Below are 27,205 nucleotides of genomic sequence, written 5' to 3'. Positions count from 1 at the left end.
AAATACAGGAACATGTATATACCCCGTATCTCACCCCTTTCAGAACTCCTCGTTCATTATAATCCCATTTCACATCGGGTACAGTGTTAAGTATTCTGCTTATTCAGTATAAAAAAAACCGTGAAATAGCTTATATCTCATTTCATGTGATGAACATACAAGTAATTGTAAAATATATAGCGAAGTCATTAAACTTACCAAACTTGACAAAAAAGCTGAAATACAACCAAAACCGTTCAAGAGCATATATATATGTAATATACCCTATTCTAATTTGCACTCCGTCGATCTTGCCGACAGGAATATTTGATTTGACAAAATGCCTTATCTCTGGACCTTTTATAATATTTGATATGAAGAACAATGCATAGCAAAATCTGTGTCCTATGCCGTATCAACCACGAGCTGTCAGGACCTCGAGCCACTCTATTTATTTGTTGTACATCTACATTTAATATTCGGGATCTGCAGACCAATACTTAACATACATGCTTTAGATATATATGCCCAAATGCGTGTACAAGTGGACTGACGCAAGTGCGTTTCCTATTTTGGCACAATCAAAACAATTTTAGAAATCTGTATATTGCAAATAATTCTTCTAAAAATATGTAATTTTTCCATTGAAAATAGAAGTTGACTCATATGCATATTATCGATGTCATTTTAGTGTTAAACTTTGTCACACGACCTTCAGAGTTTCATGCTGGAAACATGACCATTGATGACATGAATGTTGGACAGACTTTAAAAAATTAGTGTTTTTGAAAAAAAAGATGTACTGTTCACAGAAGTTTTTTATGCGTTTGTCTTGGCTTGTTTTTTGTATGTATTGTCCGTTTTAAGGAACCACAAATGGAAGTTGACGGAAAAAATAATAATATATATAAACCAGTCAAATGAAATTGAAGTTATTGAACACGAATGAGGCGATAATGAATAGGATGCAGCAGCTGTTAACAACCCATTCCAAACTCCTTCGGTTAATTGAACTACCGTGTAGTTAATATAACATTTTCTTTAAAATATGACCACAGCGAAGGTCAATCGAATTCAAAAATAAATAGTAATTATTGATGGCATAGTACCGGTTATTTATTCGTCAATGTGACCTTTTGCTCGTCACACAGCTGTGTCATTTGTATAATATATTTTTTTTATTCTCACCGAAGCACGGATCTTAAGAAAATATATCACATCTAAGAATTTTACTGTATACAATATTCTTGTACCTGCGAACTATGGACCAGTGTTTGAACAGATTTTCTGGAAAATGCATTTTCTCTGCATTGACATCAAAATATAGGAAGTGAGTACTCATAGTTATAATTAATACCACAGTCGTTTGAATTTTAATGATAATGCTAAAAATTGAAGATAAATATCTTCATTTTTATAAAAAAAATTCATCATTAAAATTCAAACGATCTACGTCACATTGTTTTACCCCCGAGCAATAGGCGGGGTTAAATAACGACATAAATGACCAGCCCGTGGTAAAACAATGATAAAATGGAGTTATAAATGACCAGCCCGTGGTAAAACAATGATAAAATGGAGTTATAAATGACCAGCCCATGGTAAAACAATGATAAAATGGAGTTATAAATGACCAGTCCGTGGTAAAACAATGATAAAATGGAATTTCCTTGAATTATTTCGATTCTAATATGACTAGTTTCTTCATGTTTTTTATAAGACGCAGCCTATGTGTTGCACGAAATGTTGGTCATGTGTTAATCACTTTTTTACCATGGCTGTGGTCTAAATAGCTTCGAAGCACGTCATATTAGAATGTGCAATTTAAAACTCAAGGGTAACTATGGTAGTGGTTAAACTAAAAACGAAAAAAAAATCTTTTCTCAAGACTGTACCATGTCAGAACCGCTGCAGTTTTTTTTTCAACTTTCCGGTTTTGCCTTGATGTTGCCATTAATTGTTAAATCGACTTTAATTTCTTATTTTGACTGTCTGGTGTAACCATTTTCTGACAAAGACAAACTATACGGGTCAGTTCCACAAAACAATATAAGGTAGTACAATATGGTAAGGTCATTTCTGAAAATTTGGTCTCATTTTGTTGAAATAAAGCTGTTTTGAGGCAGTCTGCACAGAAATTTCAAGTGTTTTGTCATAAAAAGTGCATACTTTTGAAATCCTTGGTGAGTGGAGGTTCAAGTTATTTATAAGTAATTAATGATTATTGTTATAAAATCCAGTTGCCATTGTAACATACTGAAAAAAAAAAATTATTGAGCTTTAGTACAACTCTGGAGTGCCTTTCCAAAACAAACAGACAAATACTATGTTTTATAAAATATCAGGCATTAAGACACTACCACAGGATTAAAGCATGCATGGAGTAGGTGGGAAAAGGGTAAATATAATAAGATCCTTTTCCATTCATTCTCTCGAAATTTTAGTTCAAAAGTTCGTGCAAAATACGGTATTTTGAAAATCAGCCATCTGATGCTGAGGAGAGAACCTAATACGGCAGGGGACTGAAACGTTCCGGATACCATTCTTCATTTAAATTACACCTGTTTACCTTTACATAAATTACATCTGTCTATGTATAAATGCTTAACTACGTTTAAACAATATATCCACCAAATTTCAACTTTTAATTTTAAATTTTACAAAATTTAACGGAGGTAACTTGGTGTGCGAAACAGTGCACCTTAATGTTACAGTAACTGCATGTTTTGCATACAAAATAACATTTCAAGCTCAAATTTTATTTCCATTTATGAAAGTTTTAACCGAGCGGACTTATCAAGAAAAATTTATATCGGTAAACTTAAAATAATTGCAAAATACAAGACAGATCGAATACAATGCGAAAATATGAGGCGTCCCTAATTGTAACAAGCTTAACAAATTTTATTCCAGCAGAAACACTCCTAGTGAATGTTCATGGGATTCGTCTTGTGGAGAAAGAAATATGTGTACGAAAGTACGCACACATGCTTCATAAAAGTCGTAGTCTTTAGAAGCTTGAGTTTATATGATATGTCGTTTCGCTTAGTTTCAGGGGTTTATAGGTACCAACAAGAGGGTCCTATATAGAAATTTTTAAAAAGGGTTTCCAGGTCACCATTTGGCCACTTCGTCTTAATTTTGCACTCAATCAGCAAAGTTTTCTAACAAAAGAGAGGGGAAGGGATGGAAGGAAGAGAGTTGCGGGGTAACAGGAAATTCAGGCTAAGGCAGATTATTCAGTCACATACTGTAACATTTCACTTTCACTACAACGTGCAGAATAGACAAACAATTTATGAGTAATGAGAGTGACCCGGCCGGGAAATGGTTTGCAGCACATTATGCCGATTAGAAATATTGATCATATCCTTGTCATGAAACTTCATTTCCTTATGGAAAAAAATATGGAGTTTTGTAGTTTTTGTATAAAATTATTTTGAAACATGGCGTTGAATGTGGATTTGTCTTTGATAAAGTTGCTAAATGAAACGTTTGGTACACCGAACTTACGTTGACACACATTTTAGGTTCAAGAAGGCAAGTACTTTTTATTTTACAAATAAACTTTGAATTCATGCCCCAGGACATGAGTGTTAATATGACAGGTCGATTCGTCGTGAGCTTCAAGTTTACATATACATCCAATCTTGATAACTAGGTAAAACTGCACTTTTACAGGTTAGAGTATTTGATGCAGTCTTAGTTAGGAGTGTTTTTATAAGAAGGGAACGTTACTCTGCACCCATGACCAGGGGCGGATCTAAAATCTTAGGTTATGTGGAAGGTACATTTTTGTACATGTAAACGAACATTTCCCAAGTGGAGCGAGCTTATTCAATTTTGCTTGTGAATTCCGGGGAAAATCACGATTTCAAGCGATGCATACATTTCCTATAGTAACAATTACTGGACTTGAGGATATACATTTATTTCTTTTGGAAACGCCTCATTCGTCTCCTCTCAACTCGCTGCATCCAAATATTTAGTGACTTCGGCAGAAACAATTTAAGCGTTTCTTGTATGAAAAGTCCTAAGTTAAAAACCAACCTGAAATGTAATACATGTACATTTGTATATTAATTACTAGTAACAAGTACTAAAGGAGTTCTCAGTCAAAGTGGATATTGATATACCCTCTTCAATTAAAACTGCTACAGATGCTGCATTTGTAGATAAAAGTGAAATTAAGAGCTTCATCTTTTGATACTGCAAATTTCATTATGTAAGAAACATTATCAAAATCTGGCGTAATATCCAAAGTTCATTAACATTGTCCCAATACATCAAATTATTAAAAAGGTGATTGTATTATAAGATTTAATGGGAACATATAAAATGTATTAAATATGAACTCGGCAGCTGTCTTAACCTGAAAAGGTTATTTCGATACGCCATGTATCATATAAAATCTTAACTCGACAGCTGTAGAATATTACCACGTTTTGTATTTTTTGGAAAAGGTTGACGTATCGAAATAACCTTTTCCAAAAATATATATATTCGACAGCTGTCGAGTTAAGATTTTATATGATACATGGCGTATCGAAATCACCTTTTCCAAAAAATACAAAACGTGGTAATTACACAGAAACAAAAAAGAAAAATCCTCATAACCCCCTTATTTTAGCGGATCCAATGAAAGGTCGAAGGGTGAACTACCCATTTTTGAAAATTTGTTAATTTCTTGCTTTTTTTTGACATAAATTGGCAAATACTTTGACATTCATTTTTCTGGTCTGCCTTTCCAAAATCCATGATCAGTCATTCCAAACTTCTGAAGAAAGTACTACGACTTACTAAATATAAATATTATAGAGAATTGTTGCCTTACAGTATTTTTTTAATACGTCCGAAATAAGAGGTTTTTTTACGGTGTTAATCTTTTGGCTTTCTTTTACCCATTGTAATTTTCTAGTAATGTGATATTTGTCAGTATAGTTGGCCTTTGAACAGTTTTGTTTGTAAAGTGCCGTTTCGTTTGTACATTACAATGGGGGAGAGGGGGGTCTAGAAAGGTTGGCACCCACTCTCAATAGGAAAATCTGGCATTTCTCATTTGTAAAACTGATAAAAATGGCAAATAATGTCCTTGCATCCCCTTTTTCTGAAGAACCTCGGCTGGCACCCCTGCTTTTGAAAGTGTCTGGATCTGCCCCTGCATTATAATTTGGTGTAAATACAGTGCATGTCGACAAGAGTTGACATTTGAATAGACCTTCAGGTCTAGTTCTTGTCTGATAGTGGTGTGCTTGCACATTAAAAATCTGGCTCTGCATGTTTGACTGGTAAAAAACAGGGCATGTTTGACTGGTCAATTGTTCTGGGAACTGAAATGCATGAAATACTTGCCAATGTGCATTAAACACAACCAATCAATTAATTCTTACTACATGTAGGGCTACATGTACATGTAAAAGGAGCAAATTTGCGTTTTTTTTATAGAGCTTTAGGCCTCCACTACATAGACATTAAAAAAAAATTGGCCAGTATATTCTTCTGTACAGTTTAATAAATTAAATAATTTAGCCAAATAGCACTTGAAAATAAATTTCTGATTTGCCAATTTTAAAAAACCAATATGCTGCCCTGACCAAAACTGTCATATCCACTTATAACTATCACACATTTCCTAAACATTTTTCTGACATACAAATACCAGAACAGACATTATCAAGCTAATACTTTTATTAAGAAAATTTAACATTCCTGCAAAAACATTGCAAATAAGGTTTATAAACACAAACAATTGCATATAATACACAAATGGTATGAAAAACATATTACTAGTGAAATACATTAATGCTAAACTGCATCAAAACACAAATGCACAGCATTTAAAACAGAAGTGAATCTTCCCAAGAATACATCTACACTAACATATGATTGTAAAGAGACATATTATCTTTGTATGTTTCAATTTTTATTGACAATTAAATTTTGTATAAAAAGGTTCAGTATAACCAATTCCAACTCTTCAATATTATAGGGGTTAAGCTAAACTAAAATTGTTTATATTTGGTAGAAATTTTGAGTTTCTGAAATTTTTGCCTATTAAAATTAATTCACTGATTAATTGTTTAAAAGATTTAATTTTACACACCACCCCTTTTAATTAGTACTGGTGTTATTTAAAACAACAAAGCATTGAAAAATCTACAAACAAAATTGATTTATCTTATGTAAGCACAATGAAAAATAATATCAGCTGTCTTGTGAAAATAGGATAACTCTTGATGATCAACCCAACTAAACTAATTGGCAAATTTTCCATTATAACCAAAAGGCTGAGTAGTAACAATTATGATAAAACTTGACCTGTACTTTATGGTCCAGAGGTGGAGAGATATTTTGGTGGCAAGAACCCCCTTATAGTCTGCAAAATGTTGGCAAAAATGAGCAAATAAAAGCTTATAATCCTTTTTTCCCAGAACTTTTTTTAAAAATCTCCAGATCCACTCCTGTGGTTGGAAGCATTACATTTATAGGCATGAATTTGAGAAAATAAGTAGTCAGACAATTTCTTAGTTATTATCACCCACAACCAGAAGTTTGACAGTTGTAGATATCTCAGGATGACAAGTCCATATTGCTCAACTACAAGACATGGTAACTACAAATCGAAAGGATAAGACGATTAAATTAGCATTGTCAAATGTGTACGTTTTTGTATTTTCAATTTTGAATGTGTATGGACCCACAAAACACAGGTAAAACAAAAAGAAAATTCAAAACACAAGATAGGATTAGAAGAAAGGTAATCAAATACATTCATTCAGAAAACAATTAAGACTACCAGAGTAACCTCCCTACGAATTTAAAGAAAATGTTATGGTACAGTCAGTCATGACAGTATAACACAGGTGTTCTACCATTAAAAGTGCTGTGACCAAAGGGCCTATATTGGCTTACAAAATAGTAAAAGAATAATACTTTATATATCTATGATTGAGGTTCTTTTGTGGGATAAAGGACATGGAAACCAAGTGCTCTAAAGAAGGAGCTAAAAACAGGCCAAAATGCCCCTACTCCTTAAAAATAATAAAGTAAGAGCCAATAACACTCCCCTTAAATTATAGAAAGATGCTCTTTAAGTGTATACATTGATATTAATATCAGCTAGCAGTATATTTGACACCAACAATTATTGGTAATGAATAACACAGCTCTAATTTAGCCTGGTGAGAACATTTTCAAAACATAATAAGCTAAATCTGTACGTCTAATTAAAATCAGATCTTGCGTAATTTTCTTTAATCTGTTTGCAAGCAAAACATGTACATGTAAATCAGGGAATCTTGCTTTAACAGCCATATACTTAAATGGATATACAAAAAGGACATAAAGGAAAGGTCCATGAGACAACTAAATATGTACATAAAAGTACAAGACAAAGATACATATATATGACATTTAGTTGAAAAAGTACCAAATCTTTTGACTAGAAATTGGAACACTTGGAGTAAAGCCTAACATTACTAACACAATACCATGAAGTGATCATTCTAGAAACTTTATGATATAAAATGAGAACATTTTTAAGATGATTCTTAAATGAGAAAACTATTTTAATTTGAATAGCCCAGGCCTGACAGTAGTACATATAATTCACAGACAAATCAAGAGTTTCAGATCACACAGGGTTATGGATTACTCCATAAATTGTATACATAAATATGTGTGTCAGATAAGACAGGATTTGCTCAGTTGACTTTAGTAATTATACATGTAATTTTCTTTTCCAAGAACTGAATTTCATCACTCTTACATTTACATTATATAAACAAGAGGCTCCCAGGAGCCTGAATCGCTCACCTTGTTGAATTTTGTCTTTCAAAGGCAATAAATTAAATAAGAAGTTATCCAACAATTTTGACCCAAGAAGTCTTTGGTAGGACTATCACAAGATCTTTTCAACAATTGAAAGTTTCTTTTAATCTATCATAGTTTTCAAGGTATTGACTGAAAACTATTAAAAAAAGGTCATTTTTCCCCTTTCAAGGGCAATAACTCTTAAAAGGTGTCTGAAGACTTTTGAAGTCCTAATAATATGGATCATTTTAACTACTGAAAGAACTTGGATAAATCTAACGGTTTTGGAGATATATGTGAAAAACTACTGTCTGACCCCTATGTTCTATTTTTAGTAATGGCGGCCATGTTTTTCGACAAATCAAAAATCCCCACATCAGTTCTATGCAGGATACCCCAAGAAACATTCATACCAAGTTCTCGATTGGTCAAGTATGTCAGAGGAGAAGATTTTTTTAAAGAAATGACATTAAAAATAGCAAAAATCATTGATAAAGGGCAATAACTCCAACATGGCTTAATGGATTAAAACCAAAACTTGACCAGAGATAGATCTCATCATGCTGAACACTTTTATTCAGTCAGAATTCAGCTAAACCTAACAGTTTAGGAGATGTATGTGAAAACCTACTGTCCGACCCCTATGTTCTATTTTTAGTAATGGCGGCCATGTTTTTTGACAAATCAAACATACCCGCATCAGTTCTATGCAGGATACCCCAAGGAACATTCATAACAAGTTTGGTTCTAATTTGTCAAGTAGTTTCAGAGGAGAAGAGTTTTGTATAACTGTTAATGACGACAACTTTATAGTCAAGTTATTTGCCATACTTCAAGAAAATACCTTTTTCTGGTCCTTTTTGGCCCCTTATCCTTAAATTGTTCAAGTCACAATCCATTATATTAACATCAGCCTTGCCATGTATACACTTATACAAATGTAACCATTTTCAAAAAGTTATCACATTTATCAGCAGATGTCAACTTAAGTACCTGTCCAGATAGAATTCAGAAACTGTCCATATTAAAGTGATTCATGATGAAGAAAAACTCACTGAATAAACAATGGTTTTTCAATCTACATATACTTTATCTTTACATAACAGTTGTCCTTTCCAAAATTCCGATCTGTACTTTAAGAAACTCATAAATTTATCTCCTACTACAACCGACCAAATCGAACAAAATCAAGAATGATAACTCTTGCAAAGTGTGAATTTCATTACAATCTAAATGTATATAAATTTCAACACAAAATCTAAACACCCAAATTAAAATCTATGACTAGTTATATGACTAATTCTGAATAAGACATAAAAGTGAATTCAGTGGGTTTTTGACTTGCATGGATCACCTCCTGTCTGATTTTCATGAAATATTTGGCTTAGTTACCAGGTTAACACAACGACTGCAATAATAACAACAAAAAAAAACAAACACGAAACAAAATCAATAAGTTAAATAGTCAAAATCTTGCTGAATACTGCAGTTTAAATGCAGCTTATTTTGTCATTTGTCACACTAGAAAAACAAATTTTCAATAACCCCAAACATGTATAAAATTTGCTTATTCCTATTTCCTGAACATGCCATAAACCTCCTCCATCACATAATAAAGAATATGTTATACATAATACATCATCTAACTACATCTAACCTTTTACTTTCAAAATAACTTTAAAATGATGGAAAACATCATACATAGATATATCATGTAAAATAAAAGCAAAATTTAAACAAAACTTGCCTGTTTGACACTTTGCATCTTGGTGCGGAACATCTCAATACTAAATAACAGAATTAAAAATCAAAACAGATTTAAATTAAACCCCACTGATTTGTCATTATATAAGTTATGTCAACTGCTTGTGTTTGGTCCCTTCTGAGACAGACAAGAATATACTGTAATACATCCCTTAAATTAAGTCAATAAACAGCATATCCCCTCTTTTAGTGTTTCCAACTGAAAGAGACAAAATATGTTATAAAATTGTTTTCATGAAACCATGTGTAAATCATTCTAAAGCTGCAATTTACTCAAAAATACACTGTACATGTAGTTGAGGTACATGTATATGTAAAAGCTATATTTTTTTGTCTCTATGTTTTCTACAAAAAAGTGTGCATCTTGGAATTATCTGGAGGTCCAGTAGGTAATCATAGTGCAGTATGAGGCATGAAATATTAATGTTTATAATTCGTGAAAAAAAAAAATTACAAAATATACTACATGTATATGTAATTTCAAAATTTTACACTTATTGTAGACTTTGATATAAACAAGTTTTTTTAAAACTAAAAAAAAGGGGTTGACAGCAATGCAAGGGATGGAAATACAAGATTTTCTACCAGTAATTAAAGCCTATTTTAAAATCAACTAGCTATAAAGCAATTTGCCTGCACAGCATAACACTGTTTAATGGCTTCTTGACAGTTATTACAATCTTGCCATGGTAGGCAAACAGTTTTGTACAAAAACTGCAGGTACCTCTCCAATTTGGGCAAAGCCTCCAATAATCTTTCACCTCTTAAAACTTGTTGTAAGATTTCTTGGTATTCCGTCTGAGACTGATGCAGCTTGACTATTGCTGAAGTTACATCTTGCTTGTTCCGACATTTTGTGCAGAATGCATTCTCCGTCTTTCTGTCTGGTGGTATAATGACAGGACCATTGCACTTCTTACATCTGAATTTTGGCACGTCAGCTGGTATGTTGAAATACAATGGCCAGTCCTCACAGCAAGGTTTACACTGGCAAGTAAAGTAATACTGTGGCTCAAGTGTGGCATGTCTTTCTGAGCGCACAGTAAGTGGATATAAGGCACCATAGTTGTCAACAATCTCCTCTCCTACTTCAATATTCTTAATAGCTCTGACAACACATATATCACCATAAGAATGTCGAACAACATTTGGATCACATGAATGATTAATCAAACTCAAAACTGGATATATTCCCGAACCGATTTCTATGGTTTCTGATTCTGGTAGATTGCTTGGTTTCATGGCTAGCTCAGAAACTTCATGAGCATTACAAGGAAGCATCATGATATGCCGTAGCACATGACCAGTTACGTAGCATTTTTCATCAAATGTAGTCTCAGTTCTGTCTTTCGCAAAGAAATTAGTTGCTTCCAAGCATTTCAGCAAAAAACAAGCTTGAAGGGTTCGTTTGAATAGATCCTCTGGTGTGCGTTTCTCACTGTGATTTACAAGGTTGTAAACTGTATTGTAATCCTCAGAATCATACTTGCCATTTAGATTTAACCCAACTGACCTTATGCACCCATCCTCTTTTTCCTCTTTTTGATATTCTAGAACTTGTGAAAGCCCAGCTTTAAGCACCATTTTCATGGAAAGATAACCAAGTCCAAAATTGGCACCTTTTACGGTTGCAAGGCATTTGCATTCAAAGTTATGATACTGTTCCCATGATGCCTTGCTACACAAGTCACTACAGTACATGACTTCACTGCACTGTTGGCATGGAAAGGCAGCAATAACTCGGTGGCAACAATGATGGCAATAAATTTGATCAAATTTAGGCAAGACAATAGATGCATATGCTCTTTCAACAATAACAACTTCTCCTACTGGTATATCCTTGTTGGCAATTAGACCAAAGTCAATCTCCTCATTTTTGGTAATACCAATAGAATCTGATGCACTTAGGACCACATCACTTTTTTCCTTAATAAACGGAACAGGACCATGAAACTGTTCGAAAGAATTTCTCAGAGCATTATCAGATGAAGATTTTTTTTCTCTGCATCTCTCTAAATTTTTCATCACCAAAGTTTTGATGGTTTCATGCTTCTTTTCTTCTAGTTCTGCTTCAGTCAATGAATTGAGGGTATTCTGGAAAGATTCATTTGCTTTTTCAAAATCTTTCATTTCCATAAAACACTTGGCTTTCCTTTCATGCAGTTTGTAAATCAGAGATTTGGGATATCTGCTTTCAACTGATAACTCGATGTCCTGTAGACAAGTTTGGTAACGTTTCTGGTGGTAGAATACAGCTGAGCGATTAGCCAGTGCATATGATAACTCCAAATGAGTAACGTCTTTCCCTTCATCAAGATCATTCCAGTTATGAGTTGGACTTGGCGCAAACACAGCACTTTGATTATATTTGTTAAGTGCTGATTGGTATTCCCCTTTTTGGAAGTACTTGTTACCTTCATTTCGGAACTGGACTGAAAGGCCAGCTGACTTCTCATTCCTTGTTGGTGTAATGTTAAGAGATTCTTGAATTGTTGGTATTTGTAACACCAGAAATACCCTGTCTTTGTTTGTGTGGCACTGTTTCATAGACTCTAGAACCTCTCCATAGGAATTACCATCCTTTAATTTGGCTATTATATCGTCCTGCATTTTAGCAAAGTCAGCCATAACTGCACCTTAAATCATAATACAAAAATATTGTAAGCAAAGTACATTTTGTACTTTAATGTTGTAATTCTTGATACATGTAATTACATGTAGAAGTAATAATAGGATAATTAATTGGAAAGAGTGAATAACCAAAATATCATCACGAGTACATGAATTAAACCTCAAATGTTCTTGGCACAAGTGATAATATTTTGGTTATTCACGATAACAGAAAAGGGGCAATTACTCCAACATAGCTGCACAGATTTGCATGAAAATTTGGCCACAGATAGATCTTACAATGCTGACCACTTTACTTTGTCAGAATTTGGCTAAACAAAACAATTCTAGAGATATTTGCGCAAAACTTCTGTCTGATGCTATGTTCTATTTTTAGAAACTACGGCCAGGCTTTACATCCATTCTAAATAGAACACCCTAAGGAATATTCTACTGAGTTTGATTATAATTAGTCGAGAAGATTTTTGAAAGAAATAACATTTTAAATAGCAAAAAACATCGAACAAGGCAATTACTCCAACATGGCTGAACAGATTAACAGAAAAATTTGTCCACAGATATATTTCATCATGCTGAACACATTTATTCTGTCAGAATTTGGCTAACCCAAACAATTTTGATGATACAATGTATCTGCAAAAGACTTTTGTCTGACCCCTATGTTATAAATTTAGTAACTGCGGCTATAATTTTCAACAGATCACAAAACCCCATTTCAGTTATATGCAAAATGCCCTAAAGACATTGAAACCAAGTTTGGTTCAAATTGATCAAGTGAATTCAGAGGAGAAGACTTTAGAAAGAAATAACATTGAAATTAGTGAAAAACATCAAAAAGGGCAATAACTCCAGCACAGCTTAACAGATTAACACGAAAATTTGACCACAGACACATTGTAGATCTTATCATGCTGAACATTTGTACTTTGTCAAAATATGGCTAAACCTAGTAGTTTTGGAGATATTTGCAAAATAAACTTCTGCCAGACCCCTATGCTTATATGCTATTTTTACTAAAGGTAGTCATGTTTTTGAGGGATCCGAAATCCCCATGTGTCTCCTCCGAAGAAAGTCTTAGCTAGTACATTTTGTACATGTACAACATGTAATGATTATTATAAGATAGATATAGCACCAGTGTGAAAAGTATATAAATTACATTGATCTCTAAGACTGTGTGAGGGAAAATAAGTTAAATAAAAAAATTAGGGCTGAGGTGTAAATAGTTTCCTTATACATGTACATTGTACATTTTATTTTGACACTTTAATTATATAATAAAGGAAAATACATACCCACAAGTTATTTTCAAAAGAAATTTACCATATATGCCCCTTTGTCAACTGGAATTCACATACCTGTGGTTCATAACTCAGCCAGGTACATGTATATATGTGTGAAGACAAAGTGATGCCGATGGCAAATTACTTTTTGTTGTAGTCAACGCAGGGACCCACAAGCTACTGTGAATGTTTGCATAATTTACATTAAAATATAAGATAAATCACAAATTGATTATCGTTATTCAAAACTGACCTTTGACTATTACTTGTACCAAATGCAGTCATGTAAGTAATTCGACACCCGAATTATTTGTGTGGGGTTTAGCAAGGCAGTGGAATGAAACACTGCATTACGGCATTTTTAATGTGGATAAATTGTCCCAAAGCAACTCATCCCTTTAAATCATTTTAGAAGGTTCGTTGGACATACCAGGCGCGTAGGTGAGGCCAAATTGAAGTGTAGGCAAAATTACGGCAGGTGGTCTGGGGGCCCTGGATGTATTTTATCAAAAAAAAAGAAAAGAAAAAGGAATTGGCAAAATTAAGTGCAGGCAAATGCTTTTTTGCCTAACGGCAGCTACGCGCCTGCATACTACGTAATATTACCAGAATAATACTTAAATATGATTAAAATGGTTGCTTGGTATTCAGTATTTTATAAAGTTTTGTACAATTTTCCTCAATTTTGCAAATAAAGATTATAAATTTATTTCTTAATGAGAAATAACATTTAAGATGATGTAGGTATTTATTTTTTTTTGGTTAAATTTGTATTTTGATAAAATGTATACAAAATAACCGAATTATAGCTACTGGATGCTGGTTACATGCTGTGGTCGTCAAGTCATAATACGGACCGCAAACAATGCTGGTTCATCGCACGATAAAGAACCTTCTGTGGTATTCTATGGGAGTAGGAACAATTGGTCTCTGCCATAGCAGGCTAACTTGCCCGACCCTACCCACCTCTCCCTATTTCCAGTGGCAATCAAAACTTGTCGACCTTATTATCCTTGTGTCCCACCCCATTTTCCATGCCCCGTGCAGGTCCGGGTGTTAAAAGAATAGGCCTGCAGCAACGCTAAAAGGCGACTAAATAGTGCTCAGAACCCTAGCCGGGGGCTAGGGCGCTCTGCCCACAGAGCAACTGGGATGTGTGCCCCAGGTGGTTGAATAGGGTACCCCTTGCGTGTTACATGCTGGGGTTGTCAGGCTATAATACGGAAAACCTGACCGCAAACCATAGTGGTGCACCGTGTTGGGAAAGATGCCACGTTCCTCGCACGTTAAAGAACCCTACTGTGATATTCTCCCGAAGTAGGAACCATAGGGCTCCGCCACAGGAGGCTAAATTGCCCGACCCTACCCACCTCTCCCTACTTCCAGTGGCAATAAAAATTTGTCGACCCAATTGTCCTTGTGTCCCATCCCTTTTTCATTTCATCATCATTTCATGTTCTTTATGTCATCAATTTCATGTTCATCGTCTGAATATAGCTGAAATATTGCTGCTCGGACGTTCAACCCTAACAAACAAACAAACCATAACATCATCGTTTCATTTTTTCACCCATTTCACGTTCATCGTCTGAATATAGCTGAAATATTGCTGCACGGGCATTAAACCCAAATGAATGAATGAATCAATCAATCTAGATTTAGTGTACAACCGCAAAAGATAAATCGGGTTCTGTTTAATGAGATTTTTATAAAATACTTCCATCATGCATATATAGAGCGAAGAGTTGCCTTTTTCATTTTCTGACAAACGGTTTATCAAAATCAATGAATCATGACTTCATATCCTTTATAAATGGTGATCCTTTTATCAGATACATTTATTTATTTGTAAAAGTTCCAGTTCTGCTGTTATTGTTGAAAAGGTAACAAACATGAACTGAAAATTACTAATTCAGGGCCGGATCCATATACTTTGAAAAGGGAAGGGACACAGGGTCGTAGCCAGGTTTTCTGAATGCGGGGGGATGCGAACTGATCACTGATAAGCAATTTTAATTGGTTATTTGGTATGATTTCTCTTTAAATACAGGTTTTGATGCAAATTAAAGATTGATTTTCAAAAAGAGGGGGTGCGATCGCACCCGTCGCACCCCCAGGCTACGGCCTTGGGACAGTCGATGTTCCTCTGAAAAAAGGGGGTGTTAGAGAGTAAAAGTCAAATCCAGGGTAGACGGAAGAGGAAAGGAAAACTATGACACATCGAACAAATCAGGTTTTTTATGGTGCAGATGGATACACCGTAACGATCCACGAGTTTCCGTTAACGACCGTTAACGGCCATAAAACTTATGAAGTAATGACTTCAATCTTGTAGCAACATAACCCTTTTCCAGAAGCCTAATTGTAAGAAGTCTAGTGCTATACAAACAGTCTGCATAGTTACAGCAAGCTCAGGCATAACGTATGAGTTGTAATATAAAAACTCCATATGCAGGTGCTGAAGGGATTCAACTACAAAGCTGAAAGGTAATCATCTGACTGAAGCCTTTCAGCCCTAAATCTGTAACGAAGATTGCAACTTGGAACTCGCGATAAATGAACATGACTGGCAAAACTCGAACCATTGCTAGGGAAATGAATATACGGTGTCCAAATGTTAGGAATTGCTGAAGCAAGATGGAAAGACATGTTTATTATCTGGAGAGACTTTTCTATACTCAGGAGGAGCAGGCCACTCATTCAGAGGGGGTACAATGTAGCAATTATGTTACCCAGAGAAACATAGAAGACAGAAGAAGGTTGGGAACCTGTGAGTCTAAGAATAATAACATAAAAATTCAAAACCTTCCAGAGGCGCATATCACTCGACATCATTCAATGTTATGCTCCAACCAACGATGTAGATGAGGATACAAAAAAAGTTCTATCAGCTACTTGAAAGAAACAATAAGAAAATGTAGTGCAAGAAACATCACCATCGTCATGGGAGATATGTATGCAAAGGTAGGAACAGATAACACCGGCTTTGAAGAAATGATGGGAACAAAGGGTATAGATACTATGAATGAGAATGGAGAACTTTTTGCACGCTTTTGTGCCACATACAACTTTGCAATTGGATGAACCATCTTTCCACATGAGCACTGTCATCTAGCTACACGGGTATCTCCAGATATGAGAACAGAGAACCAAATAGATCATGTATGTATCTCCAAGAAGTTTAGAAGAAGCTTTCAAGATGTTGGAGTCAAGAGAGGTGCAGGCGCAGCATTAGATCACCATTTACTTGTTGCCAATATAAAACTGAAGTTGAAGAAACATCCAAACGATACGACGTCAAGAAACTGAGAAACAAAGACAATCAGGCAGAATTCCAAACTGATGTTAGAAGCCGATTCACCATGCAATCGTAAAAACACGGATTCCGAACAAGATCTGATATCTACTAAATGTTACTGGAAAGAGATGAAGCAGATACTAACATCATCATGTGAGACATCGGGAGTAGAAACACCAAGAATGGATATCACCTGAGACACTAATTAGCAAATCTAAGAGAAAACTTAATAGCACGACCAGAGAAGCAAAGCAAAATGCACAAAAAGCAATACTCTGAGGCAGATAGGGAGGTAAAAACAAAAGGCAGTTTATCTTAAAATGACATCTGAGGCAGAGGAAGCAGTCATAGAGAACAACATCAAAGCCTTGTATGATAACATCAAATTGCTGACTAATAAGTTCAAAAAGTCTAGTAGACTATTAAATGAAAAAGATATAAAGATGGAAACTACTTAAAACCTAAAGAAGAGCAAATGAGGAGATGGGTTGAGCATTTCAAAGAAGTTTTGAACCAACAACCACCAACACATGACGCAGATATACAGCCAGCTAGACAAGTTACCAATCAGGTGTACCCAACCAACAAAGGCTAAAATCAGCAAAGCCATTTACATCTGGAAAAACAAATCCCCTTGTCCAGATAATATACCGGCCGAAGTACTTAAAGCAGATCTTGAAACATCAACACAAATGTTACACGACTTAATTGTCAAAATCTAGAGATAATGGTGTACTACGAGATTGGAAGGAAGGACACCTTGTTAAACTACTGAAAAAGGTGATATCAGCATCTGTGATAACAATAGCTAAGGGGAATAATGCTTTTGTCAGTATTTGGAAGGGTGTTAAATAGGATACTTTTGGAACGAATGAAGAAGGCTGTTGACCAAAAACTGCAAGACAACAAGGCAGGATTCCGTCAAAATCGATCATGTGCAGACCAAATAGCCACCCTACGCGTAATCATTGAACAATTCCTCGAATTCAATTCATCATTACACACAGTGTTCATAGACTTCCAAAAGGCGTTTGATAGCCTTGACGGGGGAGTTGAATATTGCATGAAGGTCAGCTCATAGATCCTATTGAGGGTAACAACAAGGGTAAGACAGGAATGCCTACTATCACCTTTCCTATTCCTCTTAGCAGTGGACTGGATCATGACTAATACTATAACCAAGAGATGGAAGATAAACTTTCTTACTTAGAAGAAAGAGAAGCCGATAATGGCATTGTCATTAACACAAGAAAGACCAAAGTGCTTAAGGTAAATACAAACCGCTGTACCTGTCTCAAAGTAAAAGGAAGAAAAGGAAAAGCAAGAACATCCTTTAGAATGAACACAACCATATGGAGAGCAGGCAATATCACATTAAATACCAAAATCAGATTGACTCCAAAATCAAAACCATCCTATTATTTGACTGCGATAATCGGAAAACAACAAAATATCTCATAAATAAGTTACAAGTCTTTATCAACAACTGCTTAAGACAAATAATGAAGGTCGGATGGCCCGAGAAAATCTCTATGGAGAGAAGACCAAACAACTCCCTGTATAGGTCACATCAAACAAGCGTTGCAATGGAACCCTCAAAGGAAAACAAAAGTTGGAAGGCAAAATAAAATAAATAAATACATAAATGGAGAAGAAATCAACAAGCTGAAATTAAAGGTCTAGGGATACAAGTGGCAAATATGGTCAGACTGGCACAAAACAGATCTACATGGAGGAGGCTTTTTTGGTGGCTTATGTACCTCATCGGTAACAAAGGCATAAGCAAGCAAGCATGGGGAATAGAAGTATAGAGAGTTGAACAATTATGTAGGTTTTCATGCTATTGTATTTTTATAATAATCTTGAATTAATGGTCACCAGGAGATCTTTAGATTTTTTTCAGGATAGGAAATAATTTGCCTTTTTTTGGGTCAATTTTACACATGAAAATGACAAATTTTCACCTCTGGTTCTGCCACTGTATTAGTCGTTAACGTCCTGCATTTTCTATCAAGCTGTAGTACTTTTCAGTTCACATCTATTTAACAGTGTGTAAAAAGAGGTTTAAACTTAGTCTTGTATCCATTTAATTACCCCGTTCAGGTTAGTCAAACTGGAAGGGTAATCAATGGAACCAAGGTTATAGCGGCAATCAAAAGAATGTAATCCAGGGACAAAGACCAGACATGGAAAACAGACATATACAACAAAGAACATAAAGTAACTAAAATCATACATACATAGTAACAAAAGCAAATGAGCAAGTCGGAACCCATTAAAAACTGGGAGCATGGACCAGGTCCGCCAGTAGGGTAAACGTCCTCTGCTTGGAAAATATGCAACAAGTAGTTGCTGAGGGAGATTTTGCATCAGGCTCTCCACACTGATAGCTTAGAAGCCACGATTTCAATAGGATAATAAAAGGTGATAGACTCATCCTTTTCCTATTCAAATAATGTTTTCTCCAATATTTTCAATACGGTAATGAGACTTGTGTAAAAGTATAACAGTTTCTTTTTCCTTTTTTATAAATTAAATCAAAGACTGAAGTCTTCAAAGTCACTTATCGTTAAATATTCACTGCCACTGATTTTGACATACTTTAAACATCCGAAATGGTACAAATACGATATGTTCTAAAACTTCCGTTAAAATCTTGGTTCCCTTGATATTTGCGTACTCTTTCGTAACCGTTATGACCCGAATGGCTATATATAGATATCAGTGTCCTGGTAATATATATACGACCTTTATATAATCAATTGTAACGAACGCCTGTGTTTGAATCGGAAACTGGGTAATATTACATAAATTCAATGATAACCGGTCAGTTTATACTTTTAATGTAAATTCCCGTTCTAATACAAGCAAAAAACACACATAGACATGTGTACAAAATGTTTTCAAAAAGGTACGTTGTAACAATCTTTCAGTCGCTTATGATATTGACTGGGAACCAGTTTAAATATCAGATTTAGCAGCTGACAATGAATATTCATAGATATCGGGGCCTGCTAATGTATATGACCTATATAGTCTTGTATCTAGCCTCAGTGCCCGAATCGGAAATCGGGTAATGTTCAAAGCTAACTGATCATTTTATGTAAACTTCCCGTTCTCATACAAACAAGAAACACACGTAGAATACGCGTATATGAAATTTAAGAGGTGCATTTTTATCTCGTATAAAGCTAGAACTATGACACTGTGGCGGTGAACACGGCGTAGATCTGCTGGATTATGTGGCGTTTAACTACACATTAATGCAAATCATATGCGAATATTAAATGCAGAAATTACGAGTACAAGAAGTCGCTAACACTATAAGCGACTTAAAAAGTACATATTTTCTTGTAAGATAAACTCCCTAAAGTTGAAAATTATTAAAACATACAAATTAATAAAAGCAATAAATAAAATCGTGAACACACACACACACACACACACACACGCACAGAATCAATAACAGAAAGTAAAAAAAATTGAACTAAATAACTTTCAAAGTAGTAATACTTACAACAGACACACAATTAAAATTCCATAATAAAGTCATTCTTATTTAGAAAGACGTATCGCTCAATTTGAAAAAAAATATGTATTAAAGAGGTTCGTACATGATTTATTTATCACTCCCATACTGTCACTGTTCATTCATCTTTCTTGATAGAATGGTTTCTGAAATGGGTATGAAAATGATCAAATTGAAATAATTGTAATCCTCTTAGCTGTGACATCTTGTTGAAGCGATTTGTAATTGTCAATCTTATGCTAGAAACCATGATGATACTATCTTTCATAATCATCTACTTTGAAATGAATTTCATACATACACCATGCACAACACGTCACCAAGAGGTTTTGTCAATCTAGGATTTCTTAATTTGTGAATATTATTACGTTAGCGGTAAAAAAAGATGAGAAGTCAGATGCTGAGGTAAGTGAAAACCCTTGATTAATTTTTTCAGATAAAAAAAAAACCAACAAGATATTTTTGTAGAAAATAGTTTTTCAACGATAGTGGACTGTGGTGGCTACGGGGGTCGAGGGGTGTAAACATTTCTTTTGTTTGTTTAAAATAGTTTTGTACACATTTTTTGCAAAAAATAAGAAATTATAGCCTGAGCCCTTTCCTTCTGGATCGGACCACACAGAACCCCGCCAATTTGAAACTTCACGTAAAAAAACTTGAAATAATAATGATAGTAGTAGTAGCAATAATAATAATAATAATAAAAATGAAAGGTGTGTCTTCCATTTTTATGTTTTTATATTTGTAACATGTACAATGAACAGTTGTGTCAAAATAAATGCCAGTACGAACCCCACTCCTCTCTGCATTAAACATGATTCACCTATCAAAAGCGTTTCGTTTTTAGTTACATGTATAGTACAGTGTTTGTGACTGAGACCATAATGTCCACAAAGTAATGGATGAGAGTGAAAGATATGTAACAATATAATCAATCATTCAGATACTCAGTCGTATTCAGATACATCTTAATTGTTGTACATCATACAATTTTATTTTATAAGCCAAATAAGTTTTTGCAATTATTGGACGGCAACATTTAATTCTTCGACTTGTGACAAGTACCATTTATTCCACAGAAAGTATACTCTCTGTAAATTCATCAACCTTATTTCCTGTTTTCCTGTTAGCTCGTGTACTTGGATTTTGATGTATCTGATTTCTTCTATTATCAATGCTTCAGTATATACGTTTTCCAACATCTAAAAAGAAATTACATACCATTTCTGTCAACTATTTATTCATTATCCATTTGTGGTACAAAGCCAGACAGCCTATTGATAGTAAATATTTATCAGAACTTTGTAGCAAAACTACTGAGTGTTTTTCCACACCATTCTCGAATGATATATATTTTGGTCTGCCCCGAGATTCGTCTTCGGCCACCCTTGACGACAATCGGAACTACTCGGCAATTTCCGACACACTAAAAAATAACATAAAACTGAAAAGTTTTCTTCTGTGCAACAAGGACGGCAGAGTAGTTCCGATTGCTTTGACGGTTTTGATTATCTCGATATTGAAATAAGACACAATGAAAGTTAGAATTAATCTTTAACTTTTAAAATGACGGAATTAATAATTGATGATAAGGCATGATAATTTTGACTATCAGAGTTATGATATTATAATGAGTTAAGGAAATAATGGTTGATTTCCGACCATTGCTCTGATATTGTGAAAAAAATATCGTAAAAAATTTTCTCGCCAACAAAAAAAACATGATTTTGAGAATCAGATTTATGATATAAAAAGTTGAGGAAATAATGGCTGTATAATTCATCTTTATATTTGTTTTTTTTTCTCTCAACATGTTGCACAATTCAATTTTACACATTTAATAATAGATCTTCCACTGCAATGACCTGTCATTCAGTTTGATGTATTTTTTTCATGGTTTATATTAATCCAGAAAATCAATAATTTCATCTCACACAGAACAAAATCAAAGTACTTAGGCGCTGAATCAATTGATATCAATTGCTTGATTTTTTACGCCTCAAAATAATCGACAAATGGCAAAAAATTGATACGATCACAGAAAACCGGGGTCTGCTTCAAACGTACCTAAATGCTAGCTTGTTGTTGTAAATTGTTAACATTGAACCTTTAGATTTAAATTCACCATTCTGTATGATAATCAATTTATCTTCTAACATATCACCCAAAAATTTACGTACGTGGCATCGTAGCAATGCACAAGTTTGCGTTATATTCAAGTTCAAGGTTTACATGGGACATCTTGATCAACCAACACAAATCTTCCAGACATCCTGCATAATTGAACTACAAACTATTTTAGTTGGCCTTTTCCAGTTCTAAATTTCGAAATTCAATTTAGATTTCCATGTCGACACTGTCTGTCAAATCGTTCAAACTTTAGCCACAATAGTTAAAATCACTCCTGTCATTAGATACGTGTGCCTCTCATATAGCTACAAGTTATCATCAGTTAATACACTATTATAGCTCAAGTGATACAAATTGTCGTAAATGATTATGTAGACACTTGCATAGATCATTACAAATAGCAACAATACCAGACTGACACCATTCCTTGAAAACTGCATCAAAATAATTATGTCACCGTCTAAGCAAAGTTCTTTTTTTATTCGTTATCTGCTTTCGATGTCACGAGGCGATAACTGCACTAAAATCTGTTAAGATTAGAATCAATATATAATTTGTTTTCAACATAGCAGTCAGTTTTTATTCGTTTGATTCGGCGTTTTTATTTTCTTTCATAGTAATATGGGATACGAATACCTAATGTGGCTTTAAATAATAGAGCATGCCCTTTCAGCAATACCATCTACAGCAAAGAAAGGTTTCATTTTTATAATGCTGTTCTGAAATGCACGAAACAGTGACATTTTCGGGGTGTGGTCACTCTTTTGTTTGTAAGTTTGCATAAAATTTGGGCCAATGAGCAAATAACAGCCTTGAAAATCCTTCTTTATCGGAATCACTGCCCCTTTCTTTGTAAATATTTGGATCCATATCCGCATGAAATGTGAAGTTTATTCGGCTAAATGCATAGAAATGAACAACAGGTACTGATAAGAGGCTAGAGATCAACTAGTTGTAATTGGTTCGTTGTTTTATTAAAACCAAATTAATCAGCACATTTTGTTCGGAATAAAAGATGCTTCATGATTTTTGTATTTTGGCTTAAATTTCATGTAATTCAACTGGATATTTTAGAAATAATTGTAAAGAGGACCTTTACACACACACATATATATATATATGTATGAAAAGTAAACAAAACAAACAAAAAACAAAAACAAAAACAAAACAAAAAAATGAAAACAAAACAAAACGAAAGAAACATTAACAAAACAAATTTAATCAAGAAAAACATGCAAAACTGATTGTTCGTTGTTAATTGTTAGGGTTTAAATTGAAAAAAAATGACAATGGAACATTCAGTATATAATGGAATAAATAAAACATAGCTTAGAGGGTGACAGAGAGTTTGTTACCCCTTGCTACGCCTCGGAGTGACAACGATTTTCTCATGGGTAACAAACTGCTTCATCACCCTCTCAGCTCTATATGTTATTTATATAATGTTGAAGAGTCAATACTAATTGAATTAACTTCAGCAAAGGAGATAGTTTTAAGACCACCTAAAGGATCATCGGAGTTTCCGAGAATGCACATATGACTAATACGACTACGCGAGTAAACTGTTTCGCAATATTTTTTTGGTCCTTCTTTTCTTGCAGACAGTTCTTTTCGTTATCAAGTAAATAATCTTGCTATGTACTGAAAGTATCTTTCTTTCTTTGTTTTTTATGTAGTTTTGAACAAAACGGAGGCAGATACATCAACAAATAACACATAAAAAAGGAAAGAAACAAAACAAAACAAAGTTCGTAAAAATGTTAAGAATTATGGACAAGCTGCATCGGAAGGGTAAGCTTTTCCTGATTTGTTTGATAAGACACCTTTACATCATGTTACATTATGGGATTTGAAAACTGAAATGATCGAAAAATGGTCTTTTTTAATACTGATCTTACAAGGTGACTCCAATCACAAATGTAACACTTTGATTGTGTAAAAGTTAACTTCAGATGAACAGATGCACTCTGATGTTATGATAAAAGAAAATGACACGATTCAAACGAGTTTTACTTTGTAACAAAATTTATAAGCTCGTTTCGGTGATTGTCATATGATCATTTTTGCTCTGTATATTTTGTCAAAAATAATTATATTATCTGTATTATTATTTTTTTTCAGAGCTGTATCTTTTAGTATAGGAGTTCTACTTGTCATCGGAGTATATTCAGTATTTAACCAGTGGACATATTTAGATTCTGGAACCCCAAAGAAACGCACTTTTGATGAGTCATTTGATAATGGAGACGAAGCTTTTGCGATGGTGAACGCCGAGCCAGAATTAGTTAAGAATTTTCTGTTAGAAGAGGCTGATGCCAAAAATCAACCTTTAGATTCACCTCTTATGCATTCAGACTCAAATATTCATCAGAAGGATGTTAACTCTTATTACCGTAGAATAGCTTTTCTAAAAGTACACAAGGCCGGAAGTAGCACCGCTCAAAACATTTTCCTAAGATATGGTGAATCACGTAATTTAACATTTCTGCTTTCAAAAGTACGAAAACGCCAATGGGATAATGTTATAAGTGTTGACTCAACGTTAAATCGGGATAACACAATGCCTCCTCCAGAGAATAAAACGTTCGATGTACTATGTTGTCATGTTTTGTACGATAACTTTGCGTGGAAGAAGTATATGCCTGCAGATACGGCGTATATTGGAATAACCAGGGAGCCATTTGAACAATTTTTATCAACATTGAACTATTTTAATCCTCTCCGAAGAATTACATCCTACAATAAAGTTTTGGAGTATCTGAAAAAACCTCAAGCATACGAAAAAGGGGTATCTCCCCGGAAATCTTTGACAAACAATAGAATGGCAGCAGAATTTGGATTTCCATTAAAACTTTTTAACCAGTATTCAAAATCTGAAAGCAATAATTATTTAGACAAGCTTGATAAAGAATTTCAGTTTGTTATAATAATGGATTATTTCATCGAATCGATTGTTATGATGAGAAGAGTTCTTGGATGGGAAATCAAAGACGTTCTTTACCTGAAGAAAAACGCTGCACGGAAGGCCTATCATTTCGTTGACTATACACATAGATATCTATACGAAGATTTTGCAAAGTTAGATTATGATCTGTATAATCACTTTTTTAAACGGTTGTGGGATCAAATAAGAGACGAGGGCCCAGATTTCCACGAAGAACTGCTTTATTTTAGTCGTCTTCGGAAAGAAGTTGAAGATTATTGCTTACATCAAGCAAAACGGAATGATGAATTTAAAGTTAACCAATCAAAATGGGGTGATGAATTTCTTGTAACACTTACAGATTGCAAATACTTAAGAATGCACGAATCAACGTTTGTGAAAAATATTCGCAACAGACAATATGGATAATGTACTGTTAGTTGATCACATACAAGAAAGGCCGTTTTAAAAGGGGCGTTGACTGTATTTCAACATGTGATGCATACAGTGACGGGCTGTTTATAACTTACCGAGGAACACTAACGTTCTAATATTGTGTATTTCGCTTCAGGTAAAATCACATTTGTTCTTCCTGAAAAAAAAACGTATGCTTTATGTAGTATAAAGCAATAGGCAATGCACTGCCTTGACAAAATTTCAGGTGTATAATTAGAACCAGCCAAAAAGCTCTATTTAGGCTTGCATTAATCTGCGGTTCTAAATTCTCATTTGTTGTCGGGGTTTTGTCAAGTCAGTGCAGCATTTTTGTCTACCTATCCTTTTCTCTACGAGAATGTTTTCCCCTGAATATTTTATATGAAACGATTTCTTATCATTTTTGTATACTCATATTGAGTAAGTTCTAACTTTGTTTCTCTTAAAATACAACTAATATGCAGTGATGTTAATAAAATACATTCTATGTACGACAATCAGAATGATAGAGGCAGTTTAATAGTATGTTTTTACTGTAACATGGTCAATGTTGATGGATTTGAAACAAGTTTAGACTGGCCATTGCTACCCCAGACTTACTACACTACGCTTCTGCCCTCAAGGTCTATATCGGTTCCATTGAAAAAAAAAGAACAGATATGGTGAATGGAAACAAATACACCATCGTATAACCTTTAAAAAAGTGAATATTTACAATGATCACCAAAAAAGTAAGAAAATCGATGACGCTTCTTCTAAATAAACTAAAAAGTCAAATAACGACACAAAAACACATTAATAGCCAATACTGATATTAGGGCGAACACATCATTTCTAACCAAATCCCTTTATTGTGCTGCAAACGCAGCAGACAGCTTCGGAAATAGTAGACTAACAACACAAAATTATAGTTAGGCAACGGATAAATTACCATAAATCATGCATCATTCATCAATTATATGTTGAAAATTTGAATTTGATCTTGAACTTGATACCACAAAGCAATAAACACAAAATAAAAAAAAGCACAGGATCAAAAATTTACTTGAAGATTTCAAAAGAATTAAAATGTATATCTGGGTGAGAATACTAACACGATAGCACGACGATTCCAAATCATAGAAAAATAAGTTCAAACGAAAATAATAAACATTTATTGTAGGCGAACCTACGTAAGTATATTCATATACCTCGAATATAGAACATATTTTAAGAGAATTTGATTTAATTAAGTATAGACAAAAACTCAAAATAAAATGTGTTCTGAAAAAGTCAAGCCACGGAATAGATACAAGAGCAAAGTAGTTAAATATTGAAGTGTGCTATGATTAGAAAAAAAAAAAAAACATTATTAACACTCCACTTCCGGTCGAGGATAAAATAAATCTTACTTTTCTAGAAATGGACATCTAAACTTAAAA

The 27,205-nt window shown here is 34.1% G+C and overlaps 2 protein-coding genes across 4 annotated transcripts; one reads left to right on the top strand and one right to left on the bottom strand.

Moving 5' to 3' along the window:
- The first annotated feature begins 1,175 nt into the window (after positions 1 to 1,175).
- Positions 1,176 to 26,603, top strand: LOC148609938 (galactose-3-O-sulfotransferase 3-like). Of its 2 annotated transcripts, none has more exons than XM_088540547.1 (2): positions 1,176 to 1,309; positions 24,548 to 26,603. In XM_088540547.1, exons 1-2 carry the CDS (start codon positions 1,242 to 1,244, stop codon positions 25,776 to 25,778), a joined length of 1,299 nt encoding a protein of 432 aa, XP_088396673.1. In that variant the 5' UTR covers positions 1,176 to 1,241; the 3' UTR covers positions 25,779 to 26,603. The 2 variants fall into 2 exon arrangements, with proteins under 2 accessions (XP_088396673.1, XP_088396674.1); XM_088540548.1 differs by lacking the exon at positions 1,176 to 1,309 and adding an exon at positions 20,520 to 20,701.
- On the bottom strand, positions 5,653 to 14,009 carry LOC148609939 (protein-lysine N-methyltransferase SMYD4-like). Of its 2 annotated transcripts, XM_088541549.1 has the most exons (3): positions 13,723 to 14,009; positions 10,280 to 12,191; positions 5,653 to 9,754 (listed from the first exon to the last, which is right to left on the bottom strand). In XM_088541549.1, exons 2-3 carry the CDS (start codon positions 12,181 to 12,183, stop codon positions 9,742 to 9,744), a joined length of 1,917 nt encoding a protein of 638 aa, XP_088397675.1. In that variant the 5' UTR covers positions 12,184 to 12,191; positions 13,723 to 14,009; the 3' UTR covers positions 5,653 to 9,741. The 2 variants fall into 2 exon arrangements, with proteins under 2 accessions (XP_088397675.1, XP_088397674.1); XM_088541548.1 differs by having other exon boundaries at positions 5,653 to 12,191.
- Positions 26,604 to 27,205: the final 602 nt, after the last annotated feature.

This window comes from Perna viridis, chromosome 8, assembly GCF_037379345.1.
Source record: "Perna viridis isolate PV_CMFRI_1.1 ecotype Kerala chromosome 8, ASM3737934v1, whole genome shotgun sequence".
NCBI lineage: Eukaryota > Metazoa > Mollusca > Bivalvia > Mytilida > Mytilidae > Perna > Perna viridis.
This window is presented reverse-complemented; position numbering and strand designations above follow the sequence as displayed.